The sequence below is a fragment of the Tupaia chinensis genome, unplaced genomic scaffold (assembly GCF_000334495.1).
Source record: "Tupaia chinensis unplaced genomic scaffold, TupChi_1.0 Scaffold000434_1, whole genome shotgun sequence".
In the NCBI taxonomy this organism is placed as follows: Eukaryota; Metazoa; Chordata; class Mammalia; order Scandentia; family Tupaiidae; genus Tupaia; species Tupaia belangeri.
Genome location: NW_006159939.1, coordinates 779,465 through 798,171, shown reverse-complemented (window position 1 = coordinate 798,171; position 18,707 = coordinate 779,465). Strand labels below are relative to the sequence as shown.

Here is an 18,707-nt window from a genome sequence, read left to right as displayed (position 1 = left end):
CTGTGTGTTATAGTTATTACAGAGAATACAAAATGATTTGCCTCTTACTAGGTTTTTGAAATCACAAGGGATTCTACTTTGAGAGGATCCTAAACTTTTAGCTTGAGAAAATTATCTTTCCTCTTTCTTATATTTTTCTAATATAAGCCCTTTTCTTCTAAAGTTGAAAAAGAAATCCCGGGATAAGACCCAAATATAGTATAACTATACCCAAATAGAGTATAACTATGAAAATGCACTTAAAAAATATAAATAAGGGTGTACTTCATCTAGGGAGTAGAATATCAGAAAGGTCAAAGTATAAATTTCCCTTTCATTCAGTGGAAGTGTAAATGTGATTTTAGTAAAGAGGTTATCTGGATGTTATAAGAATTTGTTCTTCTAAGTATTGCATTATTTATTTGCACTTTTCTACATAATAATTATTTTTACTTTTCTTTCTGATGAATTATATCCCTTTGTTTAAGTTTCTAGGAAATATACATGAAAGGATTTATGGAGACAAGAACAGGAGGACTGCGATTTATGATTAATAAATTGGAGTGAACATACATAAATCTTTGCCATCACCATGGCACAGTGCTTAGGTGCTGTGCATTGGGAGCTGGATACCACACGGCCGACCATGGTTCACATGCCAGAACCTGCTGGGATCCCAGCCCCAGAGGCTCTGGGCACCTATGCATGAGTGTCCAAAATCTTGACGGGATGGAGAAAATAAAGAATGACAGCATGAAATGCCCTATTGTGGAGTGTTTTCTCTCTCTTGTGCTCATGCCCTGTGGTATTAAAAGAAAAGATAAATATAGACAGAGAAAAGAGTAGATGACTGAGAGAGAAAAGGTGTAATAGGATACAAGAATTAAGTACTATTTTTATAACTTTTGTGAAGTACATCAAAGTTGATAAAAATAAAATTTAAAGTTGAACAAAAAATTCTGAATGCCAAGACTAATATCATAAGGACACAGAAAATATTTTCTCTGTTTTTACCACTTGAATCGCCATGTTCTCCCAAAATCCATCCATGGCAGCTGGTGGGATGAACGCCAAGTTTTTCAGCCATGAGATAGCGAAATCTGGCAGAATCCAAATTACACCCACTTCCGATCACACGGTGCTTGGGCAAGCCACTTAGTTTCCAGGTAACATAAGTGAGAATGTCCACTGAAATTTTTAGAAAAAATACATGTAGGTAAGTCAAAACTGACTTCAAATGTTATGTCAATTCCTCTTCCCCCACTTCCCCATTCCTCAAATGACATGTGGCCTAAAGAAGTACTTTCAATTTTTCATTATTAGAGCTAATGGATGAGAGAGACCAAGAACAAATTTTAAGTCCTATATAGAGTTCATAAAACATAAAAACATGCAATATTGTGCTTCTATATATTACATTACATTCTACTTAAAACTAGAATATATTAAGAACTGTGCAGATTGACTAAAGTCGAAAGAAAAGAGTTGAATCAAATCACTTCAGTTTCACCAATTCTAACATTCCATGATTATAGTGACTTATAATAAACCAAACACCATTGATGACTAAATTGCCAAGGCATGCTACTACAAATCTTCCAGGGCAGGAGAAATTATTTCGTAGACTATTATAACGATACATGATATTGAAATTTCCTACTACTGGGGCCAGCAGGTGGCATGGTGGTTAAGGTATTAGACTCCCACATGGCCAACTATGGTTTGAGGCCTGGACCTGCAAGTTTGCTTACTCACTTTCTCTTTCTCTCTTTGGTGAATTAAATAATGATGATGATAATAACAAAATTAAATAAATAATTTTTTCAAAAAATTTCCTACTACTTAATGAAAGGACTTCTATGACAGAAACTTTGTTCCAGAGTGGAACAGCCTCAAAATTGCACAGGCATTAGACTTTTGCAGGTTCAGACAGGATCATGGCACTTACAAGTTATTAAAAGTAGAAAAATATGCCAGCGATGTCTGCCCAAGCACAGGTGCAGCAACTTTTTATGTGCCAGTTATTTGTCATTCTTGCTCTATGTCTATAGCTATATATATATATATGAAGTTTCATATACAAAACCAAAATACTTAGAAAACCCTAATCTAGGAATGCAGAAATGCAGAGAATAAGAATAATTCTGAAATGCTCTCGGTCCTCGGGGTACCCAACTCTCAATTCAATAAAGTATAATGATTTATTCCCCTGGCCCTTTATAAAAAAAAAAGTTATTCTTTTTATTTTAAGCAAAGTTAACACAGGTACATAAAGACTCATCCTGTTACGTCAAGTCGGTCCAGACCAGAGCATTTCCCAGTCCCACCTCACCTCTATGTTCCCTGCTTCTGAGTCAATGACTTTCAATGTTCTTAGCTCAGAAATTGGCAAAGAGCCCACTGGCCAAACTTGGCCAGCTACTTGACTGGAATAAAACCTCCAATAAAGTTTTATTGGAATAGCCATGCCCAGATTACCAATGGCTGCTTTCTCATTACAAGGACGGAGTTGAGTAGTTGCCACAGAGATCACATGACCCAAACGGTCTAAGGTATTTACTATCTATTTGCAGAAAAAGGCTGTCGACTCCCACGTTGACTATAGCTGACAGTTACTTGCACCTTGCTAAGTAACATGCGTGCATGACTGTGTGTGTGTGCACACGTGCACGCATGTGTATGTGATTTAAGAAATATTTATTAACCTCCCAGTACAAAGATTTAGCTCTTTCCTCAATATGGCACGCACATACATACACACGCTTCCCGCCCATTATTCCCAGTATTATTATATGGTAAAGTTAGAACAATATTTGGTGTTTACATTATCACAATTATGTGTACTTGGTGGAAGGGTCAACCATGTAGTAAATTACAATGATTTTCCATTCTTAATTTTTTTTTTTGCTTTCCCTGGAATTAGTGTCAATAGAAACTAGAGTGACAAATATCATACTAGTAGGTTTCAGAGCAAAGAATGTAATGATAAATAGGTTATTTCATAATGAAAAATAAGTCAATTGATTAAGAAGACATGACAGTCTTAAACTATGATATATCTAATAATGAAGCTTCAAAATACATGAAGGAAAGACTGAACTTCAAGTCCATAGAAACAAAAAATGGGGCAGTAGTTGCCTAGGCCTGGAGGGTTTGGGAGACACTGTGAGTGACTAATAGATACATGAGATTTAGTGGTATTGAGAAAGCATTCTAAAATTGATTGTGGTGGGGCCGGCAGATGGCGTGGTGGTTAAGGATGCTGGACTCCCACATGGTCAACCATGGTTTGAGTCCCAGACCTGGAGGCTTCTTTACTTTTTTTTTCTCTCTGGTCAAAACAAAATAAATAAATAAAGTTAAAAAAAATTATTTAAAATAAAGAAAAGATTGTGATAATAGTAGTACACACTTCAAATACATTAAACACCATTGTGTACTTTTAAGTGAGTGAATTACATATGTGAGTTATAGTTCAATAAAGCTGTTTAAAACAATATTTTAATTGTGACAATGTAGAAATGCAGGCGTGAAGATCTGTAGGCTCTATTAGGGGTTTTAGAATACAGATGAAAGAAATGTATAGACAAGATATATTTTTACATATTTGTAAAGTTTCTATGTTTTAAATAAAATTTAAATATTTCAAACATTTTTAAATATTTGAAACAAATATATTCAAGCTTTCATCAAAGTTCAGGCAGCCAGAGTGCTCTCAGGTAGGCCAACCCAGGGGGGTTTGAACCTCTGACAGCCATAGGGCTTGCAGGCTTGCAGGGCACATTTCATTACAGCTGCATCCTTAAAACTCTTAAAATTCAATATGATTCAATTCTAAAGAATTTGAGAGATTAAAGACACTAGAATAAATTTTCCAGAAAATAGGTCAAATATGTTAAATTATTTTTTTAAATTACAGCCACACTCATAGGTTTCATTATATAACCCAGGATTATCTTCACAGAAAAAAAAAATTTTTAAGTCTTTAGATGATAAGACAGACCCAGATGGAACAAACAGATGAAATTGCTCCATAAAAAACTCTGCTCACATTTTTGCACATTTGGCCTGGGACAGTAATAAATTTGTTTTGCAAACACTACTCATTTGTGGCTAATAACAGAAGACGCATGATTGCTTGTTAGTGAATTCTGGTGCAGACTGGAAGTCCAAACTGACAATAATAAAAATCCCAACATACTGAACTATCACAGACGTGAGATATTGTAATACCTGGGTTGGAAACCACAATTATGATGCAGTCGGGGCTATACTTGACGATCTGGGGAATAATGAATTTGAAGACATTAACGTTTCTTTGCACCAGGTTGAGACGACTCTCCCCCTCCTGTTGACGGACTCCAGCAGTCACGACCACAATCTTGGAATTGGCAGTCACAGAGTAATCTTGAAAAAGAGGGGAAAGATATCAATAGGTACTTTAAATACTACTCGGAACGACTCTAGAAGCCTCATCACACGGAAGCTTCTAGAATAGATGTGAGCATTAGATTTCCTGTACTACAGAGTTTTGAAGGTCAATGCTCCTGTGGTTTCCTTCTCCCGTCTCCTTGAACTACGCCAAAGCAATCCAACCATAAAACTGACTCAGAAAATGAACCAAGGAAATAAAGGTGAGCGTACATATTTCTGGCTAACAAAGTCAGTGGGTTGTCAGTAACAAGGTGAAGAATAAATAGTGAGTCCAAAGTCCAACAGGCAGATTTCCAACAACAAGAAAATATCAATTTTAAGTTAGTTTTTGGCATAAGCTAATGAAATCTATAAAGAGGAAGGCACTACAGTGTTTGTTCTTGGCTAGAAATGGGAACTTCTTTCACACTCAGTACTTGAAGGAAGCTCGTTCCCTTTTGAGTGAGATTCTCCAGAGAGTACTTTATTTTTTCTTCAAGTGTGTCCTTTTTCAAAATATGCAGATATTACAATTTGATGTGATCATTGGATGTACTAGTAATGGATGCTTCACATAATTAAACTGTGGCAATGTGACCTTTTTTTTTTTTGGAGGGAGTGATTTTTGCTATAGGGCATGTGCACTCGCCAGAGAGACACAGAAAGCAAGAAATCGGCCCTCAGGGGGGATGGCCACACTGCAATCCCTTCTCCTCCTGGGATTTTGCGCACACAAGCACACGTGCCCAGCATGAGTTTTAAACTGCCAGGTCCGGGACTCAAACTACAATCAACTAGGTGGGAGTCCAGCAACATAACCATTTCGCTATCTGCTGGTTCTGCAATGTGACTTTTTTTTTTTTTTGGAGAGGTTTTCGCTATAGGACGTGTGCGCTCGCCAGACAGACAGAGAGACAGAGACAGAAAGCGAGAAATCACCCCCCAGGGGGGATGGTCATGCCGCAATCCCTTCTCCTCCATTCTCCTCTCAGGATCTTGGACACGCACGCACACGCGCCCGGCGTGAGTTTTAAGCCACCGGGTCCGGGACACGAACCGCGGTCGACTATGTGGGAGTCCAGCGACATAGCCATTATGCTAACTGCTGGTTCCCTGCAATGTGACTTTTGATAGTTATTAATACTTTGGTTCTGCCATGAAATAAAAGTTAATAATCATACCTCTGCTACATAGGGTTGTTGCAAAGATGAAGTAAGGTGAGATACAAAATGCTTTACAAAGTACCCAGAATGTTTCCAATTCAATAAATAGCAGGTATTATTGTGCTTCCTCAAGGTTTTCAAATTAGTTAGTACAATTACTTTTTTGGGGGTACAAAACATTCCTGTTCTCAGATGCACATAAAGAACCATTATGACATAATCTCCTGAAACGTTACATTTCTAATGTACAGAGGGCGTGTGGGAGAGGGTGCACGGAAGTGCCCCTTGAGTTCATCCTCGAGGTTTTGCCTTTTCCAGAAGAAAAGAAGAAACTGCCAACACTGGATTCACCAGGACAGGCAGATTCATTGTCTATCAGAGAATGAGCGAGGGAAGGATGTTTCAGAAACAAAGGTAACTACTGTGGCAGTGTGGAGCGTGGACCACGTGATCATTCTCCACCTATACTTCCAGTGTGAAAATGTCAATTTGCTCTGTGCACATTTTGACACGAGGGCTAGAAGGCAAGTCTCTAGAAATGAATGAAAGAAAACTGGCCTATTGCAAAAGATAATGCATACAACAAACGAAAAATGTTATAGATCACAATGTTAGTTCCTCTTAGTGAGATAAGGGAGTCTTCAAAAAGGTCACAGGAAATGAGTATTACAAAAAAACCGTCTATGGATTTCACTGTTGGCACCAAATAAATATGCATATCAACTTCATTTTTCCATAAAGTTCTTTATTAAAGAATTATTTTATTTAACTTTATTTAATTTGACCAAAGAGGGACAGAGCAAGAACAAGAGAGAGGGAAAGTGAGAAAGCAAACCACCAGGTCCAGGACTTAAACCGCAGTTGACCATGTGGGAATCCAGCACCCTTAACCACCACTCCACCTGCTGGCCTCTCCACAAAGTTTCTGAAGTTCCCTCATGTATCAATGATCATTTGTGGCAAACATATATTTTTACTAACTGATCATTAAAAAGTGAAAGTAAAATTCATGTTAGAGGGAACCAGCAGTTAGCGTAATGGCTATGTCGCTGGACTCCCATGAAGTCGACCGCGGTTCACGTCCTGGACCCGGTGGCTTAAAACTCACGCCGGGTGCGTGTGCGTGCGTGTCCAAGATCCCGAGAGGAGAATGGAGGAGAAGGGATTGCGGCGTGACCATCCCCCCTGGGGGTGAATTCTCGCTTTCTGTCTCTATGTCTCTCTGTCTGGCGAGTGCACGCGCCCTGTAGTGAAAACCTCTCAAAAAGAAAAAAAAAAAAATTCATGTTAGAAATGTAGACTATAGAGAAATGTTTTTATAAAATAAGGATAAAGGGGGAAAGTTTATAATTTGATAAAAAAATTTTTGTATTTGAAGAATTTATGAAACCAGAATATGAACACTTTATTGTTAAGTTACTGAAATAACGACAAAATAATTTCATATTTTCCTAATTAAAAAAATAGGTCTTAGGGCCAGCAAGTGGCAAACCAGTTACATCACTAGACTCTCACATGGCCAACCACAGTTCAAGTATACACCCAGTGGCTTAAAAATCACACTGGGTATGTGTGTGCACGTGTGTGCCCAAGATCCTGGGAGGAGAATGGAGAAGTGTATTATGCTGTAAGACATGGTCCAAACGTATTTTTTGTCATTTAAAAATCAATTTAATTTTAGATCAAATTGGGCATGAAAAGAAATTACCTTTATCTGCCACAATTTTAGGCGTCTGAAGAAATAAGCTTCCGTGCTGCAGATCCATCATTTCTCCTTTGAGCTTATCTTCCAAAACATCCACCAGGGCAAGTTCATCAGCCAGAGACTACAAACACAAACACAGATGTGAACACCCTAGGCCACTGTGGGATGCTGCAGCTCACAATCCAACCTGAAGAAGCCATTTAAGTGACTGAGCATCTAACCTCTGAAACCCTTGAGAGTTTTACCATGGACTTGGGCCCTCAATTAGGGTTCAATTAGCATGATACAAACTATGCTTTAAAAATATGTGGAACTGGGACCAGCAGATAGCATGATGGTTACATCATTGGACTCCCATGTAGTAGAATGCAGTTCAAGTCCCAGATCCGGTGGCTTAAACTCACACCAGGCATGTGTGAATGCATGCCCAAGATCCTAAGAGGACAATGGAGGAGAAGAGATGATTGTAGCATGGCCATCCCCCATTGGGGGTGGGGGTGATTTCTCATTTTCTGTCTCTGTCTGTCCAGCAAGTACAAGTGCCCTATAGCAAAACAAAAAGAAAAATCTCTTTCTTAAAAAAACTGTATATGTAGACCTAAAGGTTCCTCCTAAAATCAACTTGGTTCATCAGTAGGTCCAGGGCTTATAAATAAGCCTTCACATTAAGGAGGCAGGAGGGTAGGGCTGGCGTAGGGGTAGTATTAGAAACAGAGATTTGTTTAAGATACAGAAACAACCTTGGGGAACATGAGGTCACCTCAGTTTGGAGGGTTTCTGAGAGGGCTAACTCGGTATAGACCACCAAGGGTTATGAGCTCACTTTAGAGGATGACTTGAAGTCCTTCTTGATGCTTAGACTCCTTAGGTCGGCTCTGATCAACTCCAATAACTTGATGGGGAAAGGAAGGAGATCTTACGGACAGAGGGGGCAGAATGGTAGACTTTCCTACACAGGATCAATCGAAGTTTCTATCTCTGAAAATGCCCAGTCTCAGAATTCTTTTGTTTTCTATTTCAACTGTCATTTTCTGCCCCCACCACCTCTACAAGATAAATTCTAAATCAGTAAGAACCGTATTTAATCTTGATCTAGAACTGTAATTTTGCATTCTCTGAACTGCTACATGAATAGCAGGAGGAAAAAGAAAGGATGCTCTTTCAGTAATCATCTACAAGAGTTCCAGGAAAATGCATGACAAAATAATGCACAAATTTCGAAATTTCTTGCACCAAAATAAGCTCATATTTTAGTTCCATTTTCTGTAGACTCTTTCGAGTTATCCAGCAAGTGCTCAGTAAGCCTCTGATCTTTTCTTATTGTAAACATTATATATGTGTATGTGTGTGGGGGGGTGTCAATCAAGCTGCATTTAACTAACCAACTTTTTATCTTTCAAATTCTGTGATCTTATGAAAGCCCAGTGTTTACAGACTATTTAAAAAGTGGTTATCCTCCTATGAAACAATCACTAGAGTCCTTGCTTTTACTGTTTTTAGGGCTACTAGCAAAATATCCAGCCTAATAGTCTATATCAATACTGGAGTCCACTTAAAAATGCAAATACCTGTCTAAGGATAGTGTGATCAGCTACACAGGTAAAGGATGTTGATGTGGAAAAGAAAAAAAGTGGTGATTAGGGTTCAGGAAGCACCTGGAAAGATTAAATAGATTAGCCTAGGGGAGATGTGGATGCGTCAGGAAGACAGAGGCCCGCAGAGAGATGAGACAGACAGTGAAGAAAGAACTTGTGACCTACTTAAGCTTGCTAGAAGCAGGTGTCATTCCTTACAGGGGGCCGAGGAGGAACATGGTGCCCTCTCGCTAGAATCCGAAGGGCTGGCTAGCCTCAAGGAGTGACAATAGGCTTGCTAGTGGGGCTTTCTGATCCTGGAGCCTCCTCGGAGACTGAATGTGCTCTTAGCTCTAAGCAACTGAACTGTCCGCAAAATTGAGACGATCATTTTCTAAGTCGGGGATTACCTAGAAAAATATTTTCTCATTTCCATTAAACACTGGCAATAATTTTTGCCCAATTTTAGTTAAAACACATTTTGACACTTTGTTATAAAACCTGCTTTGTTCATTTGCAGCCTGACAAGATCACACAGAATCCTCCTTTGTGTTTAAGTCCCAAATCAATACAATCTAACTTGATAATAGCCATAACCCCCTGTCAAGGTACTGAGCACCAAGAATAGCATTCTTATTTTAGTAACATCACATGTACTCCTGGAATCAACAGGGCAAACCAATTTAGTGCTTAAGCAGAAAAGGATGTCACAGGATCTCAGATCCTGTGTCTTTGTTTCCGTGGGTGTAGAGAATTGGCTGAGAAGTGCACGCTCCACTGACAAGGAAGGAAGGGTTCCAACACTTCAAAAAAATAATCACAGTGCTGAATTTAGCTGCATCTGTGACTGCACATCAAAGTGTGCAAGCATTCAAACAGAAGACGTGTGACTAAGGACTGACGCTGCTGTGTGGCTTAAATAAATCCCCCTCTGTATCTGTATATTTCATAGCCTCCAAATTCACCATCTGTCTATTTCACTTTGAATGCAAGTATATTTCCAATAGTTTGAAATTACTACCACTGCTGGCCTAGACACAGTGGCGTGTGCTGCTAAGGAGCAAGCGAGGACTGCTTGGGAAGCCAGGTTCAATTCCAGGTCCAACCTAAAGGCTGGGGCAGTGGTGCTTGGCTGGTAAGACCCCTGACTTGAGGCTGAGGCAGGATGCCAAGATTGAGGCTGGCCCGCGTGACGTAGCATGACACTGAAAAAGGGCCGGGTGTGTTGTCACGCACCCGAAGTCAGCTTCCCAGCTGAAACAGAAGAATTGTGACAGCAAGACCCTGTCTAGAAAGTTGAAAAAAAAAAAAAGTGACTTCTGCCAATGCCTTTATACTGGATGGTTACATTTTTTCTATTCAACTGTTGATCCTCCATAAAACTTTTGTGGGAGGAAAATATATAACTTTTTAATAAATAGTTAAATGAAGCAGCACCATTTATTCAATACTTAATTTTTGTTCCTCTCCAAACACCACTTCTACCTTCCCGCTGAACAGTATCTGAGTGCATTTTTAGACTTTTCATCTGCTCCATTAATTTGTCTATCCTGGTACAAACACCATGTTTTTAATTATGTTCTTTTTTTTTTTAAAAAAAAGAGATTTTTGCTACAGGCCGCATGGGCTCACCAGGGAGACAGAGAGATAGAAAGTAAGAAACCATCTCCACAGGGAAATGGCCACACCACAATCCCTTCTCCTCCATTCTCCTCTCGGGATTTTGGGCATGCATGCACATGTGCCCAGCATCAGTTTTAAGCCACCGGGTCCAGACTCACATTGCAGTCAACTACGTGGGAGTCCAGCAATGTAACCATTATGCCACCTGCTGGTCCTTTAGTACATCCTACTTTTAAGCCAAGTCCCTCACTGTGAAAACTACTTTGAAATAAATCTGTAATTCCGTTGCTTCTCTTAAGAGACTGGTTATGCAGTTTGCACCAAAAGACCTTGGGTAAGAGTCGACTGAAAAAAGGATAAACACTCAAACTAAAGACAGGTGGACTCAGAGGCTAAGGGTTTCTGCTAATCTTGCCTAGTAGCTGCAGATGACCCTGACAAAAGATGAGATCGACATTCAGATCCTGCTCCTGGCAGCCACCACGTAGAGACTCAGATGGCTAGTGGCCAAAAGTCAAATGTGGCAGGACCAAAAGCCATGACCCAAACTGGACAAAATAGAAGTGCAGACTATGAGTAATGGAAGGAGCACTCACTTATTTAATACATATTCAATATTGAACATGGGAGGTATCATTCTCCTACTGCAAAATACAGTCACAAACAACTTCTGTAATATTTCTGTTCTCATGGAATTTATCGGGAAGGAAACAGGAATTAGGTAAACTACTGGGTTGTTGGAAAAGTCGTGATCCATTTTTACGAAGAAAAATACGTCATGACTTTTCCAACAACCCAATAGTTAGGGTGATTTCTGATGCTGGGACTGCTGTAAAGACCACAGGCAAAGTGATGTTAGAGCTACTGGGAAGGAAGTGTACTTTGGAAGTCAGGGAAGGCCTATGCTTCTACAGTAGTACCTGAGTGAGAGGAAGGAGCCAATCCTGTCTGGGGAAGAACATCACCTACGGTAAAGGGAAAAGCAAAGCAAAGGGCTTGGATAAAAGTGAGCTGGGGAACAGCAGATGGCGTTAACGGTTCCATCGCTGGACTCCCACGTACTCGATTGTGGTCAAGTCCCAGCCCCAGTGGCTTAAAACTCATGCCAAGCACGTGTGCGTGTGTTCCCAAAATCTCAAGAGGAGATGGGAGAAAGGATTGTGGCATGGCCACCCGCCCTTGCAAGGGTGATTTCTCACCATCTCTCCGGCGAGCACATGCTTGCTATAGCAAAATCTCTCCCACACACAAAAAAGGGGAGCTTGATGTTTGCAAAGAAAGAGGGCAAATGCTAAGAGATGAAGTCAGAGACAGTATTCCCACATTGCACTGGAAGGTGTTCCGGTCACCAGGGGGCTAGCATCCCCTGGCATTGTGTGGAGACAGGGATGGGGAGAGCCCGAGGCCTGTATAATATACATGCACTGGGAAACTACAACGGAGTCTTAGTAGGGAAGCCACTGCTTTGCTCAACATTCACTATGATTACTAAGTTGGGAGTGGGGGTGGGAGAGTAAGCAAGAGCCAAAGTAGAAAAACAATGGTGCCTCAAAATGGCAAACACTGCACTGGGGACGCAGGTGCCTTCATGAGTCTGCCCGAAGCATGTACCTCCTCACCTCTCAATTGATGCTTGTCATTTTGTGCACCTTCTAGAGATGAGGCTATGTGTGCCTTCTGCAAAGCACACCGGCCATAGACTCAAAAAAGGCCAGATGTGGGGCCTGCAGGTGGCACGGTGGTTAAGGGTGCTGTACTCTCACATGGCCAACCGTGGTTTGAATCCCGGACCTGGTGGCTTGCTTTCTCACTTTCTCTCTCTCTCTCTCTCTCACTCTGTATCTCTCTGGTCAAATGTAAATAAATAAATAAGTAAACTTAAATAAAATAATTCTTAAAAAAAAAAAAAACTCTTTAAAAGCAAAATAAAGAAAAATGCCACCACCTTCTGACAGGTAATGAGGTCATACCCAGGCACCTGACACAGAGCGGGCACTGTATTTTCCTTTCTCCGTTGATGAGTGGGGTTTCTGATCCTCATCAAACATTAAAACAATTCTGAACCGCGCTAGTCCTTGCCCAGTAAAATGAGATTTAGACATTTTAATGAATAAAAAGGCCTTTCAACAAGGCAGGCATTCTTTCTGCCTTTTTTATTTATGCTTTCAAAAATATGTCTTCATTAAACAGTTTCCAGTTTCCATGGCATTATACTCCATTTTGTAGAAGATAAAGGAAAAGGAGCGTTAGATCAAAACCCAGAAATTACAGCAATGAAACCTGAAGACTCCAACTGCTATGTTAGCAGAGGTTGTTCTCTCAAATGCTTGAGTTGGGCCAAAGTATTACATAACTCCAGGCACGGTCTTAATTAAATTATTTCTTGGAGACAATTTTAGGTTTATGACTACAACAACCATAGTGGTCTTTTAAAAATGTTATGATTAGCACATCCACAGAAGTACTTCTTATAGAATCACAATGATTTCCTGAAAAGTCCAAAAGAATTTTTTAAGAGAGCTTTTTGCTATAGGGTATGTGTTCTCACCAGAGACAGAGACAGAGAAACTGAGAGACCACTTCCCCCAGGGAGGATAGCCATGCTGCAATCCCTTCTCCTCTATTATCTCAGAATTTGGGGCACGCAAACACACATGCCTTGTGTGACTTTCAAGCTGCCAGGTCCAAACTCAAACCATGGTCAGCCATGTTGGAATTTAGTGCCATGCCACCCTCTGGCACCCTAAATTTTAAGATTAAGAGGTGGAGTCAGCAAGTGACACGGTGGTTAAAAAACTGAACTCTCACATGGCTGACCACGGTTCGAGTCCTGGATCTGGCAGCTTGCTTTCTCACTTTCCCTCTGCCTCCCTTTCTCTCTGGTGAGCACATGTGCCCAAAAGCAAATTTCAAAAATATAATAACCATAAATAAAATTAAATAAAAAAAATGAGTAGGAGGTTAAAAAAAAAATCATTAGCTAGTATTTTATTAATGCATACATAGTTTTTTTAAAAAATTAGACCAGCAGTTGGCGTTTTTGGCTATATGTCGCTGGACTCCCATGTAGTCAACCACAGTTTGAGTCCCAGACCTGGTGGCTTAAACTCAGGCCGGGTGTGTGTGCGTCTGTGCCCAAGATCCTGAGAAGAATGGAGGAGAAGGGATTGCGGCGTGACCATCCTCCCTGGGGAGTGATTTCTCACTTTCTGTCTCTCTGTCTCTTTCTAGCGAGTGCACGTGCCCCATATCAAAAAAGCCTCTCAAAAAAATATTTGTTTCTAATTTATTTTATTTATTTATTCATTTTAATTTGACCAGAAAGCTACAAAATGAGAGAGAGAAAGAGAGAGAAGTGAGAAAGCAAGCTACCAGGTCTGGGACTCTAACTGTGATCAGCCACGTGGGAGTCCAGGGTCATTAACCACCACGCCACCTGCTGGCCTCAATGTAGTCACACTTTTAACTGTCCAATACTAGGATAGAATAAGGGAACTGCAGAGTCACTATGGTTAAGAGTTCAGAGCACTGGATTCAAATAACAACTCCTACCACACCAGCTGTGTGCCTGAGTGAGCTATTTAATCTCTTCAGCCTCAGCTACACCATCTGAAAGCAAGGATACGAATGCTCACCATCTCTTCAAATAGCTTAAAATGAAGAATTTTACTTAAAATATTTCTAACACAGTACATACACACAGTATGTGTCTTCCTTTTTTTTGAAAGGTTTTTGCTAAAAGGCGCATGCGCTCGCCAGAAAGACAGAGACAGACAGACATAAAGCGAGAAATCACCCCCCAGGGGTGATGGCCACACCGCAATCCCTTCTCCTCCATTCTCCTCTCAGGATCTTGGGCAGGCACACAAACACACCCGGTATGAGTTTAAGACACCGGGTCTGGGATTCAAACCGTGGTTGACTACATGGGAGTCCAGCGACATAGTCATTATGCCAACTGCTGTTCCTATACATAGTATGTGTTTTTAAAAGGAAGTGTAAGCTGGAATGTTTTGGTTTTTACCTCAGGAACACAGAGCACTAAATTGTGATTACTTAAATTCCCTCTAACTCGGGAGCCCACTACCCTAAATCACAGGTACCAAGTCAGTTTAAACTGGCTAGATGGGCCAGCGTGGTGGAGCAGTGGTAAAGGGCTGCCCGAGCAATGCTGGATCTACATAGACGGTCTCAGGATTTAATCCCTGGTTGACCTGCACACAGTGGGTGCGTTTGCCCACACCCTAGCTGGCTGGGAAGGCTGGGGGGCAGGGTGGGGGGGATTACAGCATGCTTTTCTTTCTCTTATCAAATAAATAAGCTTAAAAAAAAACTAGAGAAAATGCAAAAGAATAAAACTTTCATTTGTGTGGACTCTATATTTTAATTGATTTCTTTGATAACTGCTCCTCAACAAGGATTCAGAACTTGTTTAAAATTTAAAGTCTGTGAACAGAGATATGTGTGGCTAGGAGTTTATTCAGCAGCCTTTACATGTGATACAAAGGGACAGTGTGACCTCCTGAGGACAAGGAGAAGTACTTTTTTTTTTATTTTAGTTTCTACATTTAAGGCACCCATAAGATGGAGTAAGAAATCAACTCAGTGAGATAAATAAGAAAAGGGCTTCTTTCCTCAAAAGTCCTTGGGAACTAAAGAAAGTTCACGATCATTTGAACTACGAGGGAATATGAGGCAGCTGAAAGTCTACGCAGATCTGTAGGAAACTACAGTCTTGCAAAGCGGAAGGTGACAATAGGTATCACTGTTTAGTCTCTGGATGTTGGCATTGAATTGATTACGTAAGAATAGGTCCTATTTCTGGGAAATGTACTCTGAAGGACTTCGACATCAAAGGAATGATGTCTACAATTTTTTCTCAAGGAGTTCAAATAAAAAACTTGCAGATTTTCTCTAAGTTTTAAAGTAATTTCAAAATGACACTAGTGCGTAAGTTTGGAGGTAACAAAAAGATATTCCTCCAACCTCAAAAAGTTATTGCACAAATTATTAATTATAGAAGCTATAGGACCATCTGCTGTCACCATTTTAACAAGGGGATTAAATTCAGTCCTTACTGGGACCAGTAGGTGGCATAATGGTTACGTTACTGGACTCTCATGTGGTCAACTGTGACGGACTCTCATGTGGTCGACTTGTGATTGAAGTCCTAGACCCGGTGGCTTAAAACTGATGCTGGGTGTGTGGACGTGTGTGCCCAAAACCCAAAGAGGAGAATAGAGGAAGGGACTGTGGCATGCCCATCCCCCCAGGGGGTGATTCCACGCTTTCTGTCTCTTTGTCTCTCCAGTGAGCACACAGGCCCTATAGCAAAAATCTCTCTCAAGAAAAAAAAAAAAGAAAAAAAAATCAGTCCCACCAGTAACGATCAACTGAATGTCAAATACCTCCTGATGAGATGCACCAAGGAAACAAGACTCAAGCCTGTCCTAATCCCACCCAAAAACATGTAAACTGAACCCCAATTACAAGGAAATGTCAGGCAAGCTGAAACTGATGGACATGTCACAGAACTGATCTGGGCTCTACAAAACGACACAAAGACAAAGAACAGTTGAGGCGCAGTTCCAGATTACAGAAGAAACACGACAAATAGATGATCTTGGATTAGAGTGAAACTAGCTCTCAGGGGCATCACTTTGGTGACATGGAGAATTTTTAAAATATGAAAGCTGTACACTAGATACCAGTATTGCCTCAGTGTCAAGCTCCCTAAGTGTAGTAGTAACTTGACTGTGATCACATAGGGAGAGTACCGTTCTCTAGGGGGACACATGCTTAAGGATTTAAAGGTGACGTGTAATTATGTCTACAACTTAAAGTGCCAGGGGAAAATGAAAAATTTTTCAGTTACAATAAAATCCTGAAGTGCCCAAGAAGCTGTGTACACATGAAACTGTCACACATGATGTTCCTGAAATGTACCTTTCCCAGAATGCTGATCGCACACGCCATACCAACTTGTCCAACACCCACTACAGTGATCTTATTGTTGGGGACCGTTGCCTCTTCTTCTGCAACTGGTGCAATGAGTTTATCCTTAAGAGTTGCCATTGTGCACTGCAAGAAAAGAATCAAAACATTACACATGCATCCACACAGGAAATCCGAACGGGGATCATCCTTAAAACATGACTGTTACAATTCTGAACTAAGATGTACAACTTAAAAACACAGAATATATTTTAAAGAACCATGAGGGGGCCAGCAAGTGGTATGCTGGTCAAGGTGCTGGATTCTCACATGGCTGATGGTGGTTTTGGTCCCGGATCTGGTGGCTTACTTTCTCATCTTCCCATTCTTTCTCTCTGTGTCTCTCTGGTCAAAATAAAAAATAAACGAGTAAGAACCAAAATAAATAAGTAAATACATCTCAAAAATAAAAGAAAGAACCATGAAATCTATTTAATAGAGGAATTCCTTAAGGCAAAAATGTCCAGGAAGCCCAACGAATTAGGGTTCTTCACTTACTCCTATAATTTCATGTGAGCAATTTTCATTTTTGCCTTATAACCATTTTGTTGTAACCATTCATTTACTGTCTAAATATCATGAATATATTTCAAGTAGCTGATTTATTTCTGTTGCCTCCTAAAGAATTTGGGTCTAATTATTTTGGCTGAGTTTGAACCTAGTATTAACCTATATTTAAGCTTGGTCAAAAACAATTAATGGCAGGATAGGAATTTAATTTCCACTACCAATGGTTATTATCATTCTTGGAAGACAGGGACTAGTTCTTCTACTTTGTCTCTCCTAAAATGTGTCTTTGTGAGTTGTACACCCAATACGTGTGTTATAGATACATAGTGATAATAAAATACTGATGAGTAATATTCATGCAAAGTCTGCAAAAATCTAACTCTAAATTTCTCATGAACATGGATGCTTTTTGGATGGTGGGCAGATACTACATTTTCCTTCCAGGAGGTCACATGAGGGAAACATTAGTCTTGGAATCATTTCTTTCCAATCATCCAAAACAAAATTCCAATATAGCTAAGAAAATTCAATTGAAGGCTGCTGGAAAACATTCTATATAATAAGACCCCACCTTTATCTGTGCCATCAACTAACAGGTTTGTAGATCAATGGAACAATGGTCAAAGTGACTGACATAAATGTTATTGATCCCCTGGCAATTTAGACACAGCATATACTGCCCTGCCTTACTAAACAGAAACAATATAGATGATAAATAGCCCTTTCTTGTAGCAACATGATATAATTCTTACTGTAGCTTGCCTTTTACTTTCCGTGCTAGACTGGTCTGAGGCCGCTCTACCTGTTTCAAACTGCACCACTGTTCCTAGTCTTCTTTTTCCTTCTTATCTGTAATGGACTAAGTAACACAACCTAGTTTAGTAATTGTATATGGAAAGTAAGAGTTAGGAAGGCTCCGACTTGGAAAAAAGTATTTAGATGTGAAGACAACTGGGTAACAACCATTTTGTTGTGTCGCTTTTTTTCCCCTAAAAATATACTTTCCCCCAATCTCTAAGGACGGAATCAAGATCACACGTACAGTGCAGTGTTCCAGTGGATGCTAAAGAGAAAACCACGCAGCGCTGGCAAAGCGCAGCCACAAATAGATGACCTGAAAATAAAATCCAAACATGCCCTGCATTTTGAGCAGGGGAAGAAAGAATGCTGCATCTCTTCTTGTTAATTCACATACAAACATGAATAGTCTTTTCCACTTAGGTTCATCTTTCTTGGTGGGCTTGCTGGAGACTTTAAGGTACATGGGGATGCTCAAAAGCAGTGAAAACACACAAACAGAAAACCCAGAAATGATTGTTATATAAATGCAGCTTAGTAGATAGACCTCTTAAATTATTATAATCTGAAGAATTTCATAAACTACAACTTAGAGGTTTGAGTCAGTACAGGTTTTCTTTCAGATTCTTCTGGAGAAACGTGTTTTCTTTCATTTCTTTCTTACTAGGAGTTACTTAAAAATTGAAAAAACAAAAAAACAAAAACGGTTTGCATTATTTGCAGACCAGTGCCAAAACCAGAGTGGCGGCTCTAACTGAAAAGAATGACAAACGGTAAAAATTACCTCCAACTCTTAGTCCTTTACATTTCCTCACCTCTTACAGTCCTTAAGTTCAGGAATAAAGAGCCTCTTGGCAGAACGCTAGCTATCGTTCTCACCTCTAAAAGCCTCGGTTCTGGTTCTGCCATCTAAGTCCTCGCCAAGCTAAAGCCAGCTCTCCCCTTCCC

The 18,707-nt window shown here is 40.1% G+C and overlaps 1 protein-coding gene across 1 annotated transcript in view; it reads right to left on the bottom strand.

Moving 5' to 3' along the window:
- LDHB (lactate dehydrogenase B) overlaps nt 1–18,707 on the bottom strand; it is a 28,153-nt gene that overhangs the window by 4,947 nt on the left and 4,499 nt on the right. Inside the window, exons 2-5 of the mRNA XM_006155073.3 lie at nt 16,404–16,538; nt 7,264–7,381; nt 4,213–4,386; nt 994–1,167 (exon numbers count right to left, since the gene is read on the bottom strand). Of these exons, the coding sequence (XP_006155135.1) occupies nt 994–1,167; nt 4,213–4,386; nt 7,264–7,381; nt 16,404–16,532 (595 nt within the window). The 5' untranslated portion in view covers nt 16,533–16,538. The remainder of the gene's footprint in view (nt 1–993; nt 1,168–4,212; nt 4,387–7,263; nt 7,382–16,403; nt 16,539–18,707) is intronic.